Raw genomic sequence first — 20,088 nt, forward strand, 5'->3', positions numbered from 1 at the left:
TTATCAGCCTCTTTTTGTCGGAATGGCTCAGGTGGCAAAAGCAACTATATCAGCTGAAGCCAAATTTGGCTATAGTTTCCCAGAGTTAGAAGTGAAATGAGCTACTAATATATATCGCTGATTTAGAATGTTAGTCCATTAAAAGTTTTTATCTACTGAGTTTTAGGGAAAAGCGGAAGTAGATGCACTCTTTTGGCGACGGTATCCGGCCCTTCTTTCAGAATACTAAAACCCTACAACATGGCTAAACGTGCTGACCAGTACTTAGAAATGATCGATCATCACATTGACGAAGACAATTCCCGAGTCATGGAGAACACGATCCGGTTAGTTGCCGGGTCTCCCGGATTCAGTTGTTTCCAAGGCGTACCGGAACTTCTGATGGAAGCCACAAAACACTGCATGGTGAGTTAGATACTGTCATGGTAAATTGAACACTGTCTAATGCGTTGAATACATTCTATTCGACTGAATACTGTCTGGTAAGTTGAAGTCTATCTGTACGGTAAGTTGAAGGCTGTCTGCATGGTAAGTTTAACATTGCGTGTTAAGTTGAACTCTAGTCCATTAGATCCACTGATTAACGTCACATAGAAAAGTACGCAGGTCACTCCGAGAAAGGACTTAAAATGCTTCGTTCGCAAACATCAATATTTCGACCTTTATATGGGCATCATCAGAATTGTTTACAAGACAACAGGTGCTTGTTGAGAGCTTATATTCATGTACATTTATCGTAATAGTGAACTGCTATCACTGATAAAAACAAACCAGTTCTATCACATAGTAGCAGTAACATTAGCAATATCAGTACAGGTGGTAGCAAAACCTTGAGCTTAGGCTGGTGAACTAAGTCGGGTGATTTGAAAAACTGTCTGGTCAGTTTGAGACGTACTTGAACTTCTGATGGAAGCCACAAGACACGGCATGGTAAGTTAAACACTCCCTGTCTGGTAAGTATATGAAGGACACCTTGTGGTCAGCTGATCCTGTCTGGTAAATTAATTACTGTCTGGTATGTGGAACACTGGATGATAATTCACTCTGTGCTGGTTGGAGCACTGATTGGTATACACTATACGTGGGGAAATGTCCAATGGAACACGGTTTGGAACATTGCAACATTGTCTGGCAAGTTGAACAGTCTCTGGTAAGTTGAGCTCTCTTTGGTGAGTTGAGGCATCAATTATCCCACAATCCTCAGCGCGAGAAAAAAACAGTTCCATATGCGAGATAAATGACTTGACCTACATGCGGCTTAAATGAAAAGGAAAGACGTTACGATTCCCGGAACACGATTAGGTGCAGGATTTTACTATTCCTGGAACACGATTTTACGATTTCTGGTGCACTCTAAATGTAGCGTGGAGAATTAACACACATCGGAGACAACTGAAAAGGTTTGACACAGAATGTATCAAACTGCTAAACGCGTTCAGCAAAATTCACTAAGTATCTGTTTCATGACGTTTAGACACGTGCTAAACACGATAAGTATAAACACGTAATCGTTGTTTATTGGTCATGGGTCATTTGTGTGAGCATATCCGAGCTAAACATAAAGATGACACAAAGCTAAGCACTTATCTACCGAAACATGTAAAATTGCTTCGCGGAAAAGTAAGCACATTATTAAAAACACACGTAACAGCTAAACATGTCTGTACGACGATTTTTATGACGCCATTATTTAGATCAGCTGCTAACCAAAAATAGTGCAGATCCCCTACCCGTTCTATTTGTGCATGCTCGCCGTAGTACACGTGATCTTATTGAAACCGAGGCTGGTCGTCTGCTCATTTTTGGAAGGGAAGATGTCGAGAAGTGTCTCTGTATTTGGCAATTGTGATATTGGTATGTATTGATTGCTTTTATCTTTTCTCATAAAATTGTTTGTGTGTGCTACACAATTTAAGCTGTGTCGTACATCATTATATACGTCCGTAGTTGTTGATGTGAGTAGTGATGTGGTCGGTCTGTTGTAGTGTTAGGTTAGCTAGATCTGAGATCTGTTCCAGTCTTCTCAGCTTAGCTTTCTGAAATACTAAAAAGTAAAAAAAAAAAAAACCTTACAAACAGTGTACAGTTATGCCCAAATCCTTTAGAATACTGATACATTTTGTTTAACTTCAAAATAACAGCACTGCAGCAACATGAAGAGTTAGTGGAACCAGCCAGTATGTTAATCATCATGTATGTGTTTGATGACTCACATGTGTATACAATATGATCAATGCTGACTCCATCTCCTAACTTTTAAGATTCTCCTTGAATTTCACATCTTAACATGAGGAAAGGACAGCGAAACAATATTTGCAGAAATATTGAACTAGTGTGCTTGGCAATTTGTTTTCAGTCACCAACTGTGCATAGATGAAAGCGACCAAGACTTTTTAGTTTTAATCGATTGAAAGTGTGTTTTTCCGTGATTTGGGAAAATATTGTCACACTGGCAGAACGGATAAATTTAGAAATCGAAGCGAAAGCCTAGCTAGAATGTAACAACGTTGCGCTGAATATCCATAGCAGCATGTACCGCAGCACAAGCTTACCGGGGGGATATATGTCGGCCTACAATGCGCCTGTGTATTTATGTGTACCTGGTACCAAAATATTGATACTCATTGTCAACAGCAATATACCGAAAATATATGTTTATTATATTATTTGCGTTTCCAAAGGAATTACACCCAGATGTATGCGAAGTGAAATTTGAACGTGGTTATTATAAATCTATATAATATATTACTGGTTGTAAACCATTTCTGCTGTTCGAAAATAAAATTAAGCCACTGGTTTGTGTTTCAGATGAAATGAAGTTGTTGAAAACCTGGAGAAGAAAATGTGGAAAAATCCAACAAACTTCACCAATTTATTTATTTATTTGATTGGTGTTTTACACCGTACTCAAGAACATTTCAGTTACACGACTGCAGCACCAATTTATGGCTGTTGTACAGGTAATACAGATTGCAGTCTTATTTTACCCATGAACATTTGAATATCATTATGACTGCATTTCTTGCTTTAAAAGAGTTTTTCATGGTTGGAAGAGAGCAAGGTTACACCATCACCATGTATATTGTACGCAAAAGTAATGCGAAATCCTTGCTATGTAAAACCCAAAGCATGCAGGTAAATGAATAAGCAAAATTTACTGATGATTGAGAAATGTGTCATGCTATTTGTACATATACTGCACAGTAATAATGCAAGCTAATGAATTCCATACCATATAACTTTTTACGGACAGTAAACAGCTTGTAGCTTATAACTTCTAACTTCAGACTACAATTTGTTCAGGTATTCTAGTGTGAAGTTCCAAGTGACAAGTTGAACTTGTAACTTCTAACTAAAGGTCTCTGCTGTAGCGAAGCGATTTGTGGCGGTGGTAAATTGTGGCATGCAGAAAGTCAGTTCATTTTGTAGTAGAGAAACGCCGAGCAAACGACGATTCTTGAAAAATGATGGGCGAGGCGCCGAGCCGATTATTTTTCAGGAATCGTCATTTGCAAGGCGTTTCTCTTACTTAAACGTCAGAGTTCAGTGTTATGCAGCTGCCGATTATTTTTCAAGAATCAACAGTTATTGTTCTTTTGACCGATTTACCGGTCAAAAATGCATTCACTTTCTAACCCTGGCAATACCAGGACTCACCATCATGTTGCAAGGAACACTTAATTCGTGTCGGTTTACATAAAGAACATCTGCACACATACCGACTTCCATTCACTTGAAGTGTTGGGATAATGCATGGCTATGCGAAGAAGCTAACGCTGTATATAAGCCGAGAGAATGAGTTTGTACGCTTCATTCGAAACATGGAGAGCTCTGAGGATGCGATATTTTTCGAACATAAAACCGATTTTCACTCTACCAGAGTGACATGGAGGGTTGGACGCTCATAAAATAACATTCTTCTGTCAGACAAGGGATTGACGTCACAACAAAAGTTTAAAGTCGTCCAAAAGGAGATCATTGTATGGTCTTCCAGGATAGCTCATTGGATATGGGAATGTTTTAAAGCTTTGTGTTCGTGAGTTCGAATCCCACTCAGCCGTACATTCAGGTTATACAAATCGTCACCCTTCATCACTTTACCCACTAACGTGCAAGTGTCGATTCTTGAAAAATAATCGACCACGCAAACAATGACGTGACCCCCACACCGAAGGTGTTACACACCGTCAGGACAAGGCTTACAGTTTCAGTAGTTAATTACCTGCTAATGATGTTTTCTTGGACAATGTCTTTGAGTTACATGTTTCTGAAGGTCGTCTGGAACCATTGCAGTTGCAGACCGACACTCATTGAGGTTATGGACACAAAATACATGTACATCATTACTTTATTTTTAGTGCATGAAGTTGTATTAATTCAGTTCAGATGAACAGAGTAGACATGTATCCCTGGTTATGATCATTGTTTCCATAGTAACATGGTTCCATGGAAATGTTTATTTATTACTTTCGAATGATTAAAAATTCAATTCATGATAACTTATTTGTAAGTTTTTATTTCCTTATCGCATTAATTACTACATTATTGTATGAAAACAGTAACTCACAGCAAAAAGAACCATGTGATTGGACATTGGCGTACAATAGTGGTGAACTATTCAGGTACAATGGTTGTAGGTGTTGTGAGAGATCTGTTTGTTTGCTACGGTTTAATGTCATTTTCAACTTCAGTGCTTTATACTGAACAGTTAAATGTTGCATATTTTTACAGACCTTCCTTAAATACTGGTGTGAATCAAGACTAATTCCACAGTAGAACAAGCTAAGCATCTCCTTTTTTTATACATGCTTAGACGATGACATGTTTAACAAGTGGAACGGGTAATGCCTGGAGGTTTGCCGTTGCTTTGTGCATAGGTATCAAACGTGTTAAGCTTACCATGTGCTTTGGGGGTAAACATGTTTAGGATTCCCAGGCAAAAATATTTTGTGCCCTCCACAGGTTTAATGCCTCCTTATTTCAACCTAAACATCTTTTCTCATTACATATTTAGCCAACCATGTGCTTAAAACACGAAAGCAAGATTGTGTGGAGGTTTGTGTTTAGACCCTACAGACATATCTTAGAGTGTACAAGATTAGATGCAAATACACGATTTTGCGTGGTTCGGTCCCGCTGGCGAGAGTGGATCATAAGCTGGCCAGCATCAGGTCCCAGGCGCGAATTAAGCTCTCGCTGTTTCAACGTGGCTTTATCAGAACAATTGCCAGTTGTCTGAAGAGGTGCATATTATGACATACAGCTTCTGTGTTGCATCTAAGATCTCTTTCATTGGTCCGTTTGGACGCACAGTGTATTTTCCAGATTGAACAAAAAGTTTTACAAATGTATTTCAGGAATTTCAATTGGGTACGGAATAAGTTTTACCAAGGGATTCATGAATTTTAGAATAGTTTATAGTTTCTGATAGTAAATTTTGTAAAATGATTTTTAAAATTTAGTGTAGTTTACAGTATCTAATAATATGTTTTTCAAAACGATTGTAAGGATTTTAGAGTATATGTAGGTTGTACGTCATCTAGTAAGAAGTGTTACAAGACCCTTTGAGAAATTTCAATATCGTGAGCATCATCTAATAATAAATAAGTTTCACCAAATATAGTCAGACGTCCTTTTGTGTATTACTGTATTTGAACGATTACAGCCAAATGGAGCCAACAGTACTTATGACAATATGTGCAGGAACCAGAATGACAAGAGCAATTTATTTTGTATTTCTGTTCATGTAGACTTCCAGGTCTGACCTCAACGCTGTACTCTCGTACGGCAATCCTGTCGGTTATCAAAAGTTCCTGGACGAGCTTGCCAAATTCCTAACGGACGAGTACGGAACAAAGGTGTCATGGTAGGTATATATAACTCAATGATGTGAACACTGTCAACCATAGATGCAGACTTCTGGCCCCACGATTATGAAGCGAACTTAGACTGAAGTTAAAATTTGTTTTACAATAGTTTGCCCAGATTTTTACCTTTTCAAAGAAATATTTTGACATTGTTACATAAGAAATAACAATGTTAAAGTGATTTGAAAGTTTGGTCAAAGTATAAGCTTCGCGATCCCAGGGCCGGAACTACAAAGCTTAAGTTAAGTATAAAGTTAAGTATTAAAATTGAGTTAAACTTAAAACTATTCTTAACTTGTGGTATTATAGCCGAGTTTATAGATTTAGACTTTAACACTAATTTACAATTTTGTGCTGAAGGATTGTGAAGGATGACAATGCCAAGTATTGAGTAAAACGTCTTAAAGTTGCAATTTTAGGGCAGTAAACTATTTTAATGTTAATATAGCTGTAGTGCTTCTACAGCTATATTGTCGAGGAACTGCTGGTTGAAATCGAGCGGGTAGCTTCTATTAGTCGTGGGGCCTCCGTGGCTCAGTTGGTTAGCGCGCTTGAGCAGCGTAATGACCTCTTACCAATGCGGTCGCTGTGAGTTCAAGCCCAACTCATGCTGGCTTCCTTTCCGACCGTACGTGGGAAGGTTTGGCAGCAACCTGCGGATGGTCGTGCGTTTCCCCGGGCTCTGCCCGGTTTTCACCCATCATAATGCTGGCCGCCGTCGTATAAGTGAAATATTCTTGAGTACGGCATAAAACACCAATCAAGGTACTTACAATAAGACATACATGCGGCTAATGTTTCTGCTCCATGCGAAATATACTGCCCCAAATTCAGATCACACAAATTTTGCATTTTATCTGCTGAACTGAACCCAACCCGCCCAATTTCGACAGCTTTCACTCTGCAGCATAAGAATCGGAGTAGAGGATACTATACATTCATAGATTGTTTCGAGGGACTCTGATGTCGCAGTATTATTTGCGTCAATAAAGAGTCGATAGACTCATCGATGCCAGTATAAGTTAGTCGAATCAGCTATTTTTATATGTCTTCTTGTTTTAATGATAGGATTAATGTCCTCCCCCCCCCCCCCCACTCCACACACACACACCCATAAACAAGCTATTAATTAATTTATTTACGTATTTGATTAGGTTTTAACGCCATTTGCACACTCAAAAACATTTGACGTCAGTTTTATGCAGGAAATAGCCGGAATAAACCACAAACCTTTCATTGACGAACTTCCTCGTGCGGCCCACAAACTTGCACGCAGTATTGGCAAAAAGACAAATGGTCTTCATCAAAGTAAAATTATATGCAAACTATCCGATTAGTGTCAGTGACTGTTTATTTGCACGAAAGTCCCACGAGCGATGAGAGCGGGAAGGGGGTCTATAAATCCCCCATCCAAGTTCGTGATGGAGCCTACACCTTATGTGCCAGATAGCAGGATCACAAAACTGTCTTAGGCTTAAACCAACCTCGTAAAAAGCATCGATGTCCAAAGTCAAAAGAGGTCGGTATTTATCAAACAACTTAAGACTTGCAGGTGCTTAAAAGTCAAACGCAAAACAGCAAAGAAATCAGATTGTGGCGGCTACTTAGTTCTGCAGTAACGTTATACTGCCCTTATTTATCAAGCTACTTAAGCCATCAATTGCAAATGCTTAAAAAGTCACAAAGGAAAGGACTCAAATTGTGATAGATGTACGTTGTTCTGCAGTAAAAAATCATTTTAAATATAGCTGTAAAAGGTGAATTTTGAAGTCTTATGACGTTTGATAAATATAGGTCCTGGGGGTTGCTTCCTAATGTGGTCGTAACGTTACACTAGCCTTATCACCATAGGACGTCGCATACACACTCCGCCTTGGTATTGGCGATAAGCGCGACGTTACTATTGCTTTGAAAATCATCCCTCAGGTTTATGTTCATCCCTGGATAGTGTCCAAGATAGTGGAAATATGTACTGAGACAATTTCCTGAAAATCACATTTCAATATGTAACAGCATAACAATACCAAAAAAAAAACTGTTAAACAAAGCATCAGCAGAAACCGTTCCTTATTTTTTATACTTGTTTTGCTGCAGTCGAATGTTTTGATTGTATGATGGGCCTTTTGGAGGATATGGATAGTTTATTTACGCCTTTATGTTCCGTTCTGAATAAAATTTTTGTGAAATATAACCATGTAATGTGTGCCTGTGTATGAAAAAAATAAATTTCACATAGAATACACTGTTTTATGACCACTTTGACATCACTGGCTACATTAATATGGTTCATAAACCCTATCATACATTCAAAACATTTTACTGTATTTACAGTACCTTATTACAGTTCCTTTCCCTTAAACACAAAAAACTTCAGTCACTTTGTCAAAAAAATCCAAAATCGCCAAAGCAATAAATGACATCGGAAGAAGCGTTGCGTTTTCATCGTGAAGCAAAATTTTGTATCCTCAGTTCAAACCTAATGGCAACTGGGGGTTCCACGTGGGCCATAACAGCCATTGCCCGTATGTTTGTCGGCACGTCAGCACCGGTTTTTGTGTCAAATCCGACCTTTAACGGAAGTATCATGATTCTGAAGGATGAGCTACATCTAAATGTCATACCAGGTAAATATTTTTAGCACCTGTCCTTAGCACACTGAATAATTACTTTCGTAATTAGTTGTTTAAGTTGAAAGAGATGTGAAGCAATTCTTGTCTTATACAGACTATTATTTTTTTCTATTTTATTAATTTAATAAGTGGCCGGTGTAGTTTCGGTGTAGAAGTTGGACGATCAGCCAATCTATATTTTTAATATTCTCATCAATTGTCACTTGAATGATGTATAGGTCTTCTGCAATAGAGGTCACGAATGCTAATTGTTTTATTTTATTTATTAATGTCACTGTTTTTAACGCCATAATCAAGAACATTTCACTTATACTATGTGGCGGTCAGTTTTATTAATGGATTAGTCCCGAGTAAACCACAGATCATTGGCAAGTTATTGACAAACTCTCTGTGTGAAGGAAAGCTACATGTATGCACATTATATTGGTGGAGCTGCTTCGGTGGCCTAGTGCTTTGTGCTCAAGGCCGGATTTGAACTAGCACCTCGTGTGTCCTTGAGATGGAAGGGACGAAAACTATAGGCGTCCAACTAAAAAAGGATATTAATGTCTGATATACACACCATATTGGTGATGTAAAAGTGTTCTTATTCAAACGGCCACATTGACCCCTAATTAAGGCCCATTGACCAATTAAGGCCCCACACACAGTGAGAGCGGGAGAATCAACAACTCATTATCCAAGGCCCCGTTTGAGCCCACACCTGGTGTGTCCTGGCAGTTTCAAGGACTAATGTACTGTAAACTATATGCTCTTTATTAAAACGATTTTTTTTTGTAAGAAAACCTGACTTCATGCTTTATTAAAGCTTGACTGGAATTGGATTGCACTTCTTTTGAAAGTTTTTTCTTAAAGGACCTTTAGAGTAAATTAATCACCTGTCATTAATAATATTATATGGAAAAAAACTTATACCGTCTTAAAGTTATACATAATGTCAGTTGCACCGAAGTTAGTGAGGTCGTAGAGGGAAGTGGCAACCTTTTGAAACTCCATTTCAGTTCAAATGGATGACAAGGGAATTGATACTGGGAATCTGGAAGAACTCTTGGAAGATATCTTCTCATCAGTTGGAACTGATCACGTGACTGATAATAGACCATATTGGGGAATGGTTTCTCTGATATCCAATTATGACAACCCAACAGGCATATCTTTATCGCCAGGTTAGTAACAAAAATAAAAAACACATGCTCTGCACGTTTGTGTAAAACCAGAATAGATCAACCTGTTCAGAGATTTGAATTTTTTTTTCTTTGGCGAAAGTGTATTCGGCGGTGGCCAGCGGGATATCTTTGGGGCGTTTTTCTTCTATTTTCCTAACCTTTTATACTATAAGCACTTTATGCTATGCTGAGAAGTGAACAAACAGAATCATTTGAAGTCAATGAAGATAATTATTCACTGCCTATACTACCTTCCCCTCCTTTGTATACACATATATATTACAAAGGAATACAGCATAGAGAGTAAAACTAGAGCAGCGCAGTAGGGGCCGTAAAGGTAGCCATGCTCATTACATCTGCATGGTGCCTTTATGAACAGTCGCAATCAAAGCGCGACTGAGATACTTGTTTAATTGTTATTTGACCTGGAACTCATTCATTGACTACGAATTTGAACTTTGATATGAAATTCATGCCTGAAATATCGACTATCTGCCCGGCATCATTGAAAACTGCCAACCGCTTCTCTCTTGTGTGTTACCATCTTTATTTCTTATTTGTATAATTTCTTACATTCTTTTGTCTTTGGGAGCTAGTGTTAAACGTTGTTTTGGAAATGGATCTTGCGATTATCGACTTGGAACGCCCTTTTACAGACTACGAATGGTATATGAATGTCGTACATGACACTTATATTGATAACTGGCGTATGGTCACACGTGACCGGTGAAGTACGGCCTCCTATCATGGAAAGCTTCACTGGTAACATTTACACGTTTACATTGTTTTGTCTGATTTTTTTAATTCTTGACAACACAAAGCTAATGCTGAAATATTGAATACCGGAAGTGAAGGCCATGTCTTTCCTCGGAGAGGTGTTCCTACTATTCTGTAACAGCATAATTGTAAAAATTTTACTTTGTCCTTTCTACAGAGAGATCCAAAAGACTGGTCGATCTAGGCCGGAAGTACAACCTGTTGGTGGTGTCAGACGACATCTACAGCCTGTTGTACTACACAGGTGACAAATACCTTCCTGTACCACGCCTCATTACGTACGATGACAGGTAAGAACAATCAGGACACTAAATATTATTGCCAGTTATATTCCTGAAGTAAACGAAGAAAACATCGCCATTCAAAGTGAAACTGAATCACTTCATTTGGTTAAGGTGCCTTACCACGGTTGGGTAAACATCTGGTTCTCTATGACGGTTGCGAAAGGGGTTACCTGTTTGAATCCAACTCTCGTCGATTTTCCTGCGGCTTTATGTCAGGAGGTTTGTCAGGTATTACATGGCGAAGGGTCGTGGTTTACTCCGATCCCCTTCGGTTTCCACCATCTATACGACTATTATTAAAACATAAGTGAACAATTAAAATATCTGAACAAAATATCTCCCATGATGTGCTAATGTAAGTGTAGTGCTTGTTTGACTAATGTAGTAGTCAGACATTTTAATGTGACATGATCAGGCAGCATGTCTGGTGTCTTCGACATGGCGTTCCAGTGAGGCCGCACTATAAATATGTGGGCCATGAGTCCGGTCTGCTACAAGGAGATACCGTCGTGATATCTTGCATGGTTCGAATCAAGACCTTCGTTGGTAAGTCTCAAGAATGATTTTCAGTGATTTTTCGTTTTTAGATCGTAGCATCATGTTTCTGTCGAATTCACATGGCGAGAAATGTGTCTACACTCTCTTCAGGAAACGCCATTTTGTATCTCCAGGCCTGAGGTAAATTGACAAGAGGCCGAATTTCACCGGTTACGTGTGACAATTTACCAACTACCACAGCTCTCTCGTCGCTGCTCTGGACTTGTTCGATATCCAAGCCGTAGTATTACATGTATATTACCACACCCTTTCTAGACCAATGCTCTGTTCATCTTCAGCTCGGACCCGGCTTACCAAGGACGCGTGTTGTCGATAGGGTCGTTCTCTAAGCTGCTGGCCCCGGGGTTGAGGGTAGGCTGGATTGAGGGCCCAGAGAGAGTTATACAGCTGTTGTCGTCTGTGTAAGAATTGTGTCTTAACATAAAGAAATCAACACATATATCGCCAAAGCCGTCGATCCGTGGTTCAATCCTGACTCGAGTAATACTTTTAAACTCTAAAATCTATAGCCTAGCTCATGTTGGTACTATACCTTAGGCCTACTTCTGCGTCAGAATGACGAGAGGAATGGGTCAGGTATTGGTCGGCTCACTGTCATTTTAATGTGACTTGGTCAGGCAGTGTCTTCGACATGGCGTTCCAATGAGGCCGCACTATGAATATGTGGGCATTGAGTCCGGTCTGCTGCAAGGAGATACCGTCGTGATATCTTGCATTGTTCGAATCAAAGCCTTCGTTGGTATGTCTCAAAAATGATTTTCAGTGATTTTTCGTTTTGAGATCGTCGTACGAATAAAAGAAAGATCCATTCACACATTTATTTATAAATGTAATATTTTTATATTTGATTGGTGCTTTACGCCGTAATCAAGAATATTTCACTTATACGGCCGGAGAGGAGGCCAACATAAGCTGGTCTTGAACCGCACTGGTGGGAGGCTCCTGGGTCATTGCGCCTCTCTGGCATCGCGTCGACCACGGAACCCCATCGACTGTTCTTGTACATGCATGTCCCATCCGTGGGTCGAACAGAAGTAGGAAGGATTCTATTTTCAGGTTGTTGGCTTTGTGCTATTTCCGGCCGTACATGGGAAGGCCTGTCCGCAACCTGCGGTGGACATTGGTTTCCCCGGGCACTGCCCGGTTTAGTCCCACAATGCTGGTAGTCTTATAAGGGAAATATTCTTGAGTACAGCGTAAAACACCAGTCAAATAAATAAATAAATAATGAAAACATTCGTGTTTTGAACTTCCCGCCAAGAAGATATAAAATGTGCCGATGTTATCTTCTTCATTACCCTAAAAGCGGGCTAGTGGGCAAATATAGAGACACCATGCAACCGCTTTCCAGCGAGATCGTCAGTTCGAACTCACCCCTCGCGGGTTGACGCCATCGCTTTACGCCAGTAACCGATGTGGTTTCCTTTGCCAGGTTAGTCCTTGCCAGGGGACAACAATTACGGAATCGACGACGCTTGTAAACTGTTATTACGCACTAGATATATAAGAAAGTATTATAAGCAATATTCACATGATCGACTACATGCGCAGCTTGTTTCCAAAAGGTCGTTGATGGACGACAACGGTTATCCGGTGAATTTCTATAGATTCCCCATTTCTCACAGTTCGTGGGTACTCACTGACAAAAAAAGCGATCGACGAGGCTCGTGTGGCCGTTTGCACAGTGCAGAGTATTCGTTCTAGACGAAATGTCATCCAACTTTATGATGTGCATACATGCCTGTGCATCACTTTTGGGAAAATCCGTCGGCAATTTTTGCCAAAGGTCGGTGATTTACCCCAGTTTCCTCTACCCATAAATCCCACTGCTATCGCGCAAATGAAAAACTGGGTATTGTGTTGAAGGACAATGAAATACGTGAAATAAATAATTTATTCCATGAAATTGGGTGCTGATTGACTTAGCTGATGTGGCTTGTTCGGCTGCCCATGTAAACAAGTGGGCACTTTTGTTTCTTCCTGCACACAGACATAACTGACTTAAAATTTCCTCTTCCGTCCAAGCATGTTCTCGCCACAATAAATCTGAAATATGGCCAATGTGGCATCATCTTAATTCATTTATTCTTTCATTCTTCCTTTCTTTCTGCCGCAGGCCGTCGTTGTTGGGTGGCAGCGTGTGTCACTACCCATCCAGTGTTTTGGCCAGCGCGTTGCAGCTTGGCCTCGTGCAGGATCACGTTACCAGGATCAGGGAGATATATGGGGTCGGTGTTCTCTTTTCATCTGACATTAGAAAGTAAATAACAGGAAGAGTCGACAATAAAATACCCCTCGTTTCTTGAGGATCGCGTGTAAAAACACCAGGAAAGTAAATAAATAAATGCGCTAGCATGGGTACTGATGTAATCCATATGCAGAGAACAATCCTCGCGTCATTCCGTCATCACTGAAAACTGTTGACTTTTGCTTCTCTTTGCATGAATCCGTCCTAATTTTGCGCTTTCTTAGTTCTTTTGTGTTTTCCTTGAACGGAGAATTGTCGTGGAATTATTGACCTGGAGAGTCCATTTTGGTCGACATCAGATAGACGAATGTCTGCCAAGACGACTGTAGACTTCAGTCCTTTCAAACTTCTTATTTTGTTGTAAAACGGCTTGTATAAACCGTGTATATCATGTATTGATCATACAATCTGTGTTTGACAGAGCCGATTAAAGGCCGTTATGAAGGTGTTGGATGAACAGCTGCCTGCAGCATTTTCCTACATTGCCCCAAAGGTATAGGCTAAATATGAATCCTGTAAACAATCTTCCAAGAGAACACATGTATGTAATAATATTAAATGACTGAATGACATTGGCTTAACAGCATAGCTATATTTAAGCTGTACATCATGTCAAGAAAAGATCGCATAGCCATTCAGGCGTGCGATGAGCCTCCGCCTTACTACAGTGACCAAGTATACATACAACCGTAATTTGTTCAAATTATACACCTCGAGATTTAAGGGGGAAAGACCTGCTATTTATGATTTTATGCTTTCGGCAATTTCAGGGAGGATATTTTATATGGATCAGACTGCTTGAAGAAGTTAATGTGTCTGACCTTTGTGACCTCTGCGAGACTAAGTTCAATGTGTCGTTATCACCAGGACATGCGTATGTATATACATATATCTACATAGGTCAGATTCAACTGTATAGCTAATTTTTTTTTTAATTTAAAGGTTTTTTTTTTCTCAAGGTAACCAGGTAATCAGGTAATTTCAAATAAAACCAAAATTGCCAGTTATGTCACTTTATACGTAACGACCCTTTTGGGCTTGAAGCGAAAGGTAAATTTTAAATCAGGCATATATCTAAACGCATATGTACAATAACCCGAAATCAACCTAAATAAGTTATTTCCTTAATTTTCCACGCCGCACCTGTCTGAGTTATTCTAAGGTGAAACATGCCTGGCTATGACGATCGATTGACCATCACACCAATATATTTTGACATGCAGTTGCCCCTCTGTTCAGACGCATGCTGTATACACAGGACCTATTACAATTGCCTTTACTTCGAAGGTCAGATTAAGATTACTACACCTAGTAGGCGTGCTTAATTTCGTATGTGGGCAAATTTAGAAACATACATTCAGAAACACTGCAAAAAATTTACAATAAAACGTAGTGTCCACACTATGTAGTTTGTAGAGGAGTGGTGTATAGACGCCTACAATAAAATGTAGCGCACATAGGCAAAAGTATACATCAGGGGCCGCTTGCGCAAAGTGCTAGTAGGCTATTATCTATACAGTTGATTGTAACTATGTTGCCCTTGTAGTTACAAAGTAGGCTACGATCGCTTTGTGCAAAAGACCCCAGTTTGCAATGTAGAGAACCAGTGCAGATAGATGCCTACATTAAAATGTAGTGCGCATGTACAGGCGAGAGTATAGTACACTACACTGTAGATAAATGTCTACAATAAAATGAACTGTATATCTACATATGGGCGACAAGCGTTAGTATACAACACTAGTTTATATTGTAGAGAAGTAGTGTAGGAAGAATCCTACACTAATATGTAGTGTACGTTTATAGACGGCACTGTACTACACTAGTTTGTATTGTAGAGAAGTGGTGTGGGTAGATGCCTATACTAATATGTAGTGTACGTATACAGGCGACAGTATACTACACTAGTTTGTATTGCAGATAAGTAGTGTAGTCTACACTATATACGTAGTATATATGTGCTTAATTCAAAGTTTGTATATGAGAGTTAATTCAGGTACACAGGTATAGACACACCGTTTCTCAGCTGTCATGTTATATGCTGAGCTACAGAGCAAAAGCTCCCGCCATAAAGTGAAATAGTCTTAAGTACGGCGTAAAGCACCAATGAAATAAATAAGTAAATATCTCTGTCATATGAATGAAGACTCGTTTTTTCATTACCAAGAACTTCGCTTTAATTTGGAGTCTTGGATGGATTTTCCTGTACTCTGAAACATAAGTTTTATTTATAGTCATCTCTTCATCAATGACAATTTCAGATAAATTTTATTTTAACACCTATGTCCTTCAGTTCATTATATCGGTTTTCATGAGTTTATATTTTTTACCCTTATTTCCGGGACGTTTTTATTTACTTTTGATTTATTTATTTCATTGGTGTTTTACGCTGTGCTCCAGCTTGTACGACAGCGGTCAGCATTATGGTGGTAGGAAAGAGCCAGCATGAGTTGTATTCCTCCATATACATATAGCAAAATGTGGTTTCTCATGGGTTTTGTCTGGTGTTCTTAGTCCACATTCCTCCAATTTCACAGTGTCGTGGAGGAGGTTTTGGTGGGTGAAGTTTTATTTAGGTGACTTACCTTTCTTAGCTGCGACCAATCAGTTCTGCAAGTCCATCGTTTTGTTTCTGTTGGTCAGTGACTAGACTTTGACATCCACGGGTCTGTTTTAAGAGGCATTCGCAAATTGCACCTGGTGTATTTTCCATGACAACATATAGTGAAGTGATACTTCACCGTTTTAACTGCACGTGGACTTGGACCATGGCTTGTATCGAACGTCTGTTTATATAGAGACTCACCAGTTGAACCTTCAGCTGGGTCATCCGTATAAAAAAAAATTGATTCCGGCACGAACTGTTGTTTAATGTGGCATGTATTTGTTACCGTAGAAAGCTTAATTGTTAATGAGCACGATGTCAAAAGTTTTAGTGAAATCGCTTAAGTTTCATTGAATCAGAAGGCTGACTGAGGTGGTGGTGTCGTCAAAAAAGTAGAAATCCTTGCCTTCCTCCCTTTTCTCCATTCTAAAGTCTATGATCCATAGACCTTCGTTACAAGCCATGATTCTGGGGCTGATTGTTGAAAAGTGTATTAAAAGCTAATCTGCGGATGGTCATGGATTTCCCCGAGCTCTGTCCGGTTTCCTCCCACCATAATGCTGTCCGCCGTCGTATAAGTAAAATATCCTTGAATAGGGCGTATAACACCAATCAAATAAATAATTACAAGCGAAGTCAAGCTTAAATTTTATACATGTTTTGGCCTAATACAAAACTAATGAGACTTTAGTCCAAACTAAAGTTAATTCCAAGCTTAACTGTTAATACGCTTTGATTTATTTATTTATTCAATTGGTGTTTTACGCCTTACTCAAGAATATTTCACTCATACAACGGCGGCCAGCATTATGATGGGAGGAAGCCGGGCAGAGCCCGGGGGAAACCCACGACCATCAGCAGGTTGCTGCAAGACCTTCCCACGTACGGCCGGAGAGGAATACGCTTTGAACAATCGGGCCCAAGTCCCTGTGGGTAAATGCACCTGTCACGCCTGCATGCCGTAAATTGTAATGCTGCGACAGCTTTATAAAATGGTCTTCTGCCTTCTAGCCTGCCATAAACTTGACGATGAGCCTCGTGCAAAACCACATGGGAATTGGCCTTGCGATTATTAACCCGGAACATTCTTATTGGTTGACGGCTGATATACGAATGTCTGTTTCGACCCATTGGTGCAACAAATGCTCTACGGTACTTAGGAGTCGCACCTAGGGTGAATTTTCGCTTGATTCTTTTTGCTGCTTCTTCTGGAAGAGCTCTAATTCTTTATCATTTTCAGCTACTACCTGGGGGACAAGGCTGAGAACTGTGTACGAATTACCTTTGGATACTATGAAGAGGAAGTGCTGGTTGAGGGCATCAAGAGAATGTGTGGCGGCATGAGGGAGTACCTTTCATCATTGGCCTCGGACGCTACATCATAAATTAACCCGTGCACCACAACACAGAAAATGTCATCATCTTCAAGCATTATAATTTAATCAAACAGATTTAAGTAGGCCTATATTGTGATAACCATGTACTATGTACAGCGCTTTTGTGTAACAGGAACGCTCCGACCTGGATCGAATGGACTTTTGCAGAATTCTAAATAAAACTAGACTTGTAAAACAGGAGAAACCAAGTTCTAAATACCTAAATTGACTGTTTGTCATGCCTTTGGCTCTGTTGTACTCTGGGTACGGTATACCTCAATGTTTTCAGCTCTCATTTTCAACTTCCCTCGCTCGTGTAGGCCATGTTGTTGGCGCAATGTTCACATTATGTGCATTACTTGTCTCGATTATGTTTGCACCACAGCTGTTCATACATGTTATGATGCTATTTCACTTTTATTTCTTATATTTATTCTGGTATTAACTACTATTAAGTAACTCCTTTTTGTAGCTTTGATGATCTGGGTAAAGCAACCCTTTCGGGATTACTTTTTTCGGTGAGTAGGAGCCAAAGTACTGCATTGGTTGACCTCAAAGTTAGACTCGGTGCGATATTCAACCCCAACTGCCTAATTTGAGTGAGTTTTCAGAAATTATTACTTGAAGTAGTGTAATAAGGGGCCTCCGTGGCTCAGTTGGTTAGCGCACTAGCGCAGCGTAATGACCCAGGGGCCTCTCACCAATGCAGTCGATGTGAGTTAGCTCATGCTGGCATTCTCTCCGGCCGTACTTGGGAAGGTCTGTCATCAACCTGCGGATGGTCGTGGGTTTCCCCGGGCTTTTCCTCCCACCATAATGCTGGTCGTCGTCGTATAAGTAAAATATTCTTGAGTACGGCGTAAAACACCAATCAAATTAATAAATAAATAAAATAGTGTAATAAACTATGGATGCTGATTTGAAGATTATAGATTATGTGGTTTGAAAACTTGCTCCATTCCGATTTAATACTTATCACACTGTTTAGGTGTGATCTCCACTTGGTCGTTACGCATCATTACGCATTAGATCATTGCGTCACTTGCAGCTAAATGAACCCAGTTATGTTCATTGCACACTCGCTACATGAAACTGTTTGCTAATCTTGAAACCTGCTTGTAAACACTCCTGAAATTAAATGGTTTTGGTATTTAAAGATCATTTAATTATTTTTACCAAGCCGTTTTAGCAGGAATTTAGCCTGGTTTGGTCATTTGACGAAAGGGTATACATAGAGGTTTCCACCATGTATTTGGGGGATGTCAGCCTGGCATCCAGACGTGTTTGGATCTCCTTCTACCTATGAGGTGCGCATCCCGAGGTTTCCGAATATTAAATAGCATCTTCAATACGTAGAATTACATGGAATACAGAATAATACAGGATTACTACACATACTTAGGAGGACAACGTGTAGCTTTAGCCTAGGCTATAGCATGCTGAATACTAAGGGGTATTATAACTATGCCGTACGAGTGTTTACCTGACCTGACCTGTTACCATCGCCACACTTGCAGTTATACCATTGATTTGTTGGCGGTCATGATATAACAACTATTTACTACGTATGTTTATTGCTGCTTTTGTTGGGCTCGGTTTGGCCTTGAATAAATCCTATTGTCATTTTAACTGAGAAAAAGTATGGGCTATTCATTTATTTATTTATTTATTTCCTTGGTGTTTTACGCCGTACTCAAGAATATTTCACGGCGTAAAACACCAATCAAATTAATAAATAAATAAAATAGTGTAATAAACTATGGATGCTGATTTGAAGATTATAGATTATGTGGTTTGAAAACTTGCTCCATTCCGATTTAATACTTATCACACTGTTTAGGTGTGATCTCCACTTGGTCGTTACGCATCATTACGCATTAGATCATTGCGTCACTTGCAGCTAAATGAACCCAGTTATGTTCATTGCACACTCGCTACATGAAACTGTTTGCTAATCTTGAAACCTGCTTGTAAACACTCCTGAAATTAAATGGTTTTGGTATTTAAAGATCATTTAATTATTTTTACCAAGCCGTTTTAGCAGGAATTTAGCCTGGTTTGGTCATTTGACGAAAGGGTATACATAGAGGTTTCCACCATGTATTTGGGGGATGTCAGCCTGGCATCCAGACGTGTTTGGATCTCCTTCTACCTATGAGGTGCGCATCCCGAGGTTTCCGAATATTAAATAGCATCTTCAATACGTAGAATTACATGGAATACAGAATAATACAGGATTACTACACATACTTAGGAGGACAACGTGTAGCTTTAGCCTAGGCTATAGCATGCTGAATACTAAGGGGTATTATAACTATGCCGTACGAGTGTTTACCTGACCTGACCTGTTACCATCGCCACACTTGCAGTTATACCATTGATTTGTTGGCGGTCATGATATAACAACTATTTACTACGTATGTTTATTGCTGCTTTTGTTGGGCTCGGTTTGGCCTTGAATAAATCCTATTGTCATTTTAACTGAGAAAAAGTATGGGCTATTCATTTATTTATTTATTTATTTCCTTGGTGTTTTACGCCGTACTCAAGAATATTTCACTTATACGACGGCGGCCA

General features: G+C 39.6%; 1 protein-coding gene across 1 annotated transcript; it reads left to right on the forward strand.

Annotated features, from left to right (window-relative positions):
- Positions 1 to 240: 240 nt before the first annotated feature.
- Positions 241 to 19,110, forward strand: LOC135480818 (2-aminoadipate transaminase-like). Its single transcript, XM_064760746.1, has 10 exons — positions 241 to 405; positions 5,751 to 5,866; positions 8,337 to 8,491; positions 9,499 to 9,663; positions 10,598 to 10,730; positions 11,561 to 11,683; positions 13,399 to 13,510; positions 13,952 to 14,023; positions 14,301 to 14,404; positions 17,376 to 19,110. The coding sequence occupies exons 1-10, from the start codon at positions 241 to 243 to the stop codon at positions 17,518 to 17,520; spliced, it is 1,290 nt and encodes a 429-aa protein (XP_064616816.1). The 3' UTR covers positions 17,521 to 19,110.
- Positions 19,111 to 20,088: the final 978 nt, after the last annotated feature.

The sequence above is a fragment of the Liolophura sinensis genome, chromosome 13, assembly GCF_032854445.1.
Source record: "Liolophura sinensis isolate JHLJ2023 chromosome 13, CUHK_Ljap_v2, whole genome shotgun sequence".
NCBI classification, from domain to species: Eukaryota; Metazoa; Mollusca; class Polyplacophora; order Chitonida; family Chitonidae; genus Liolophura; species Liolophura sinensis.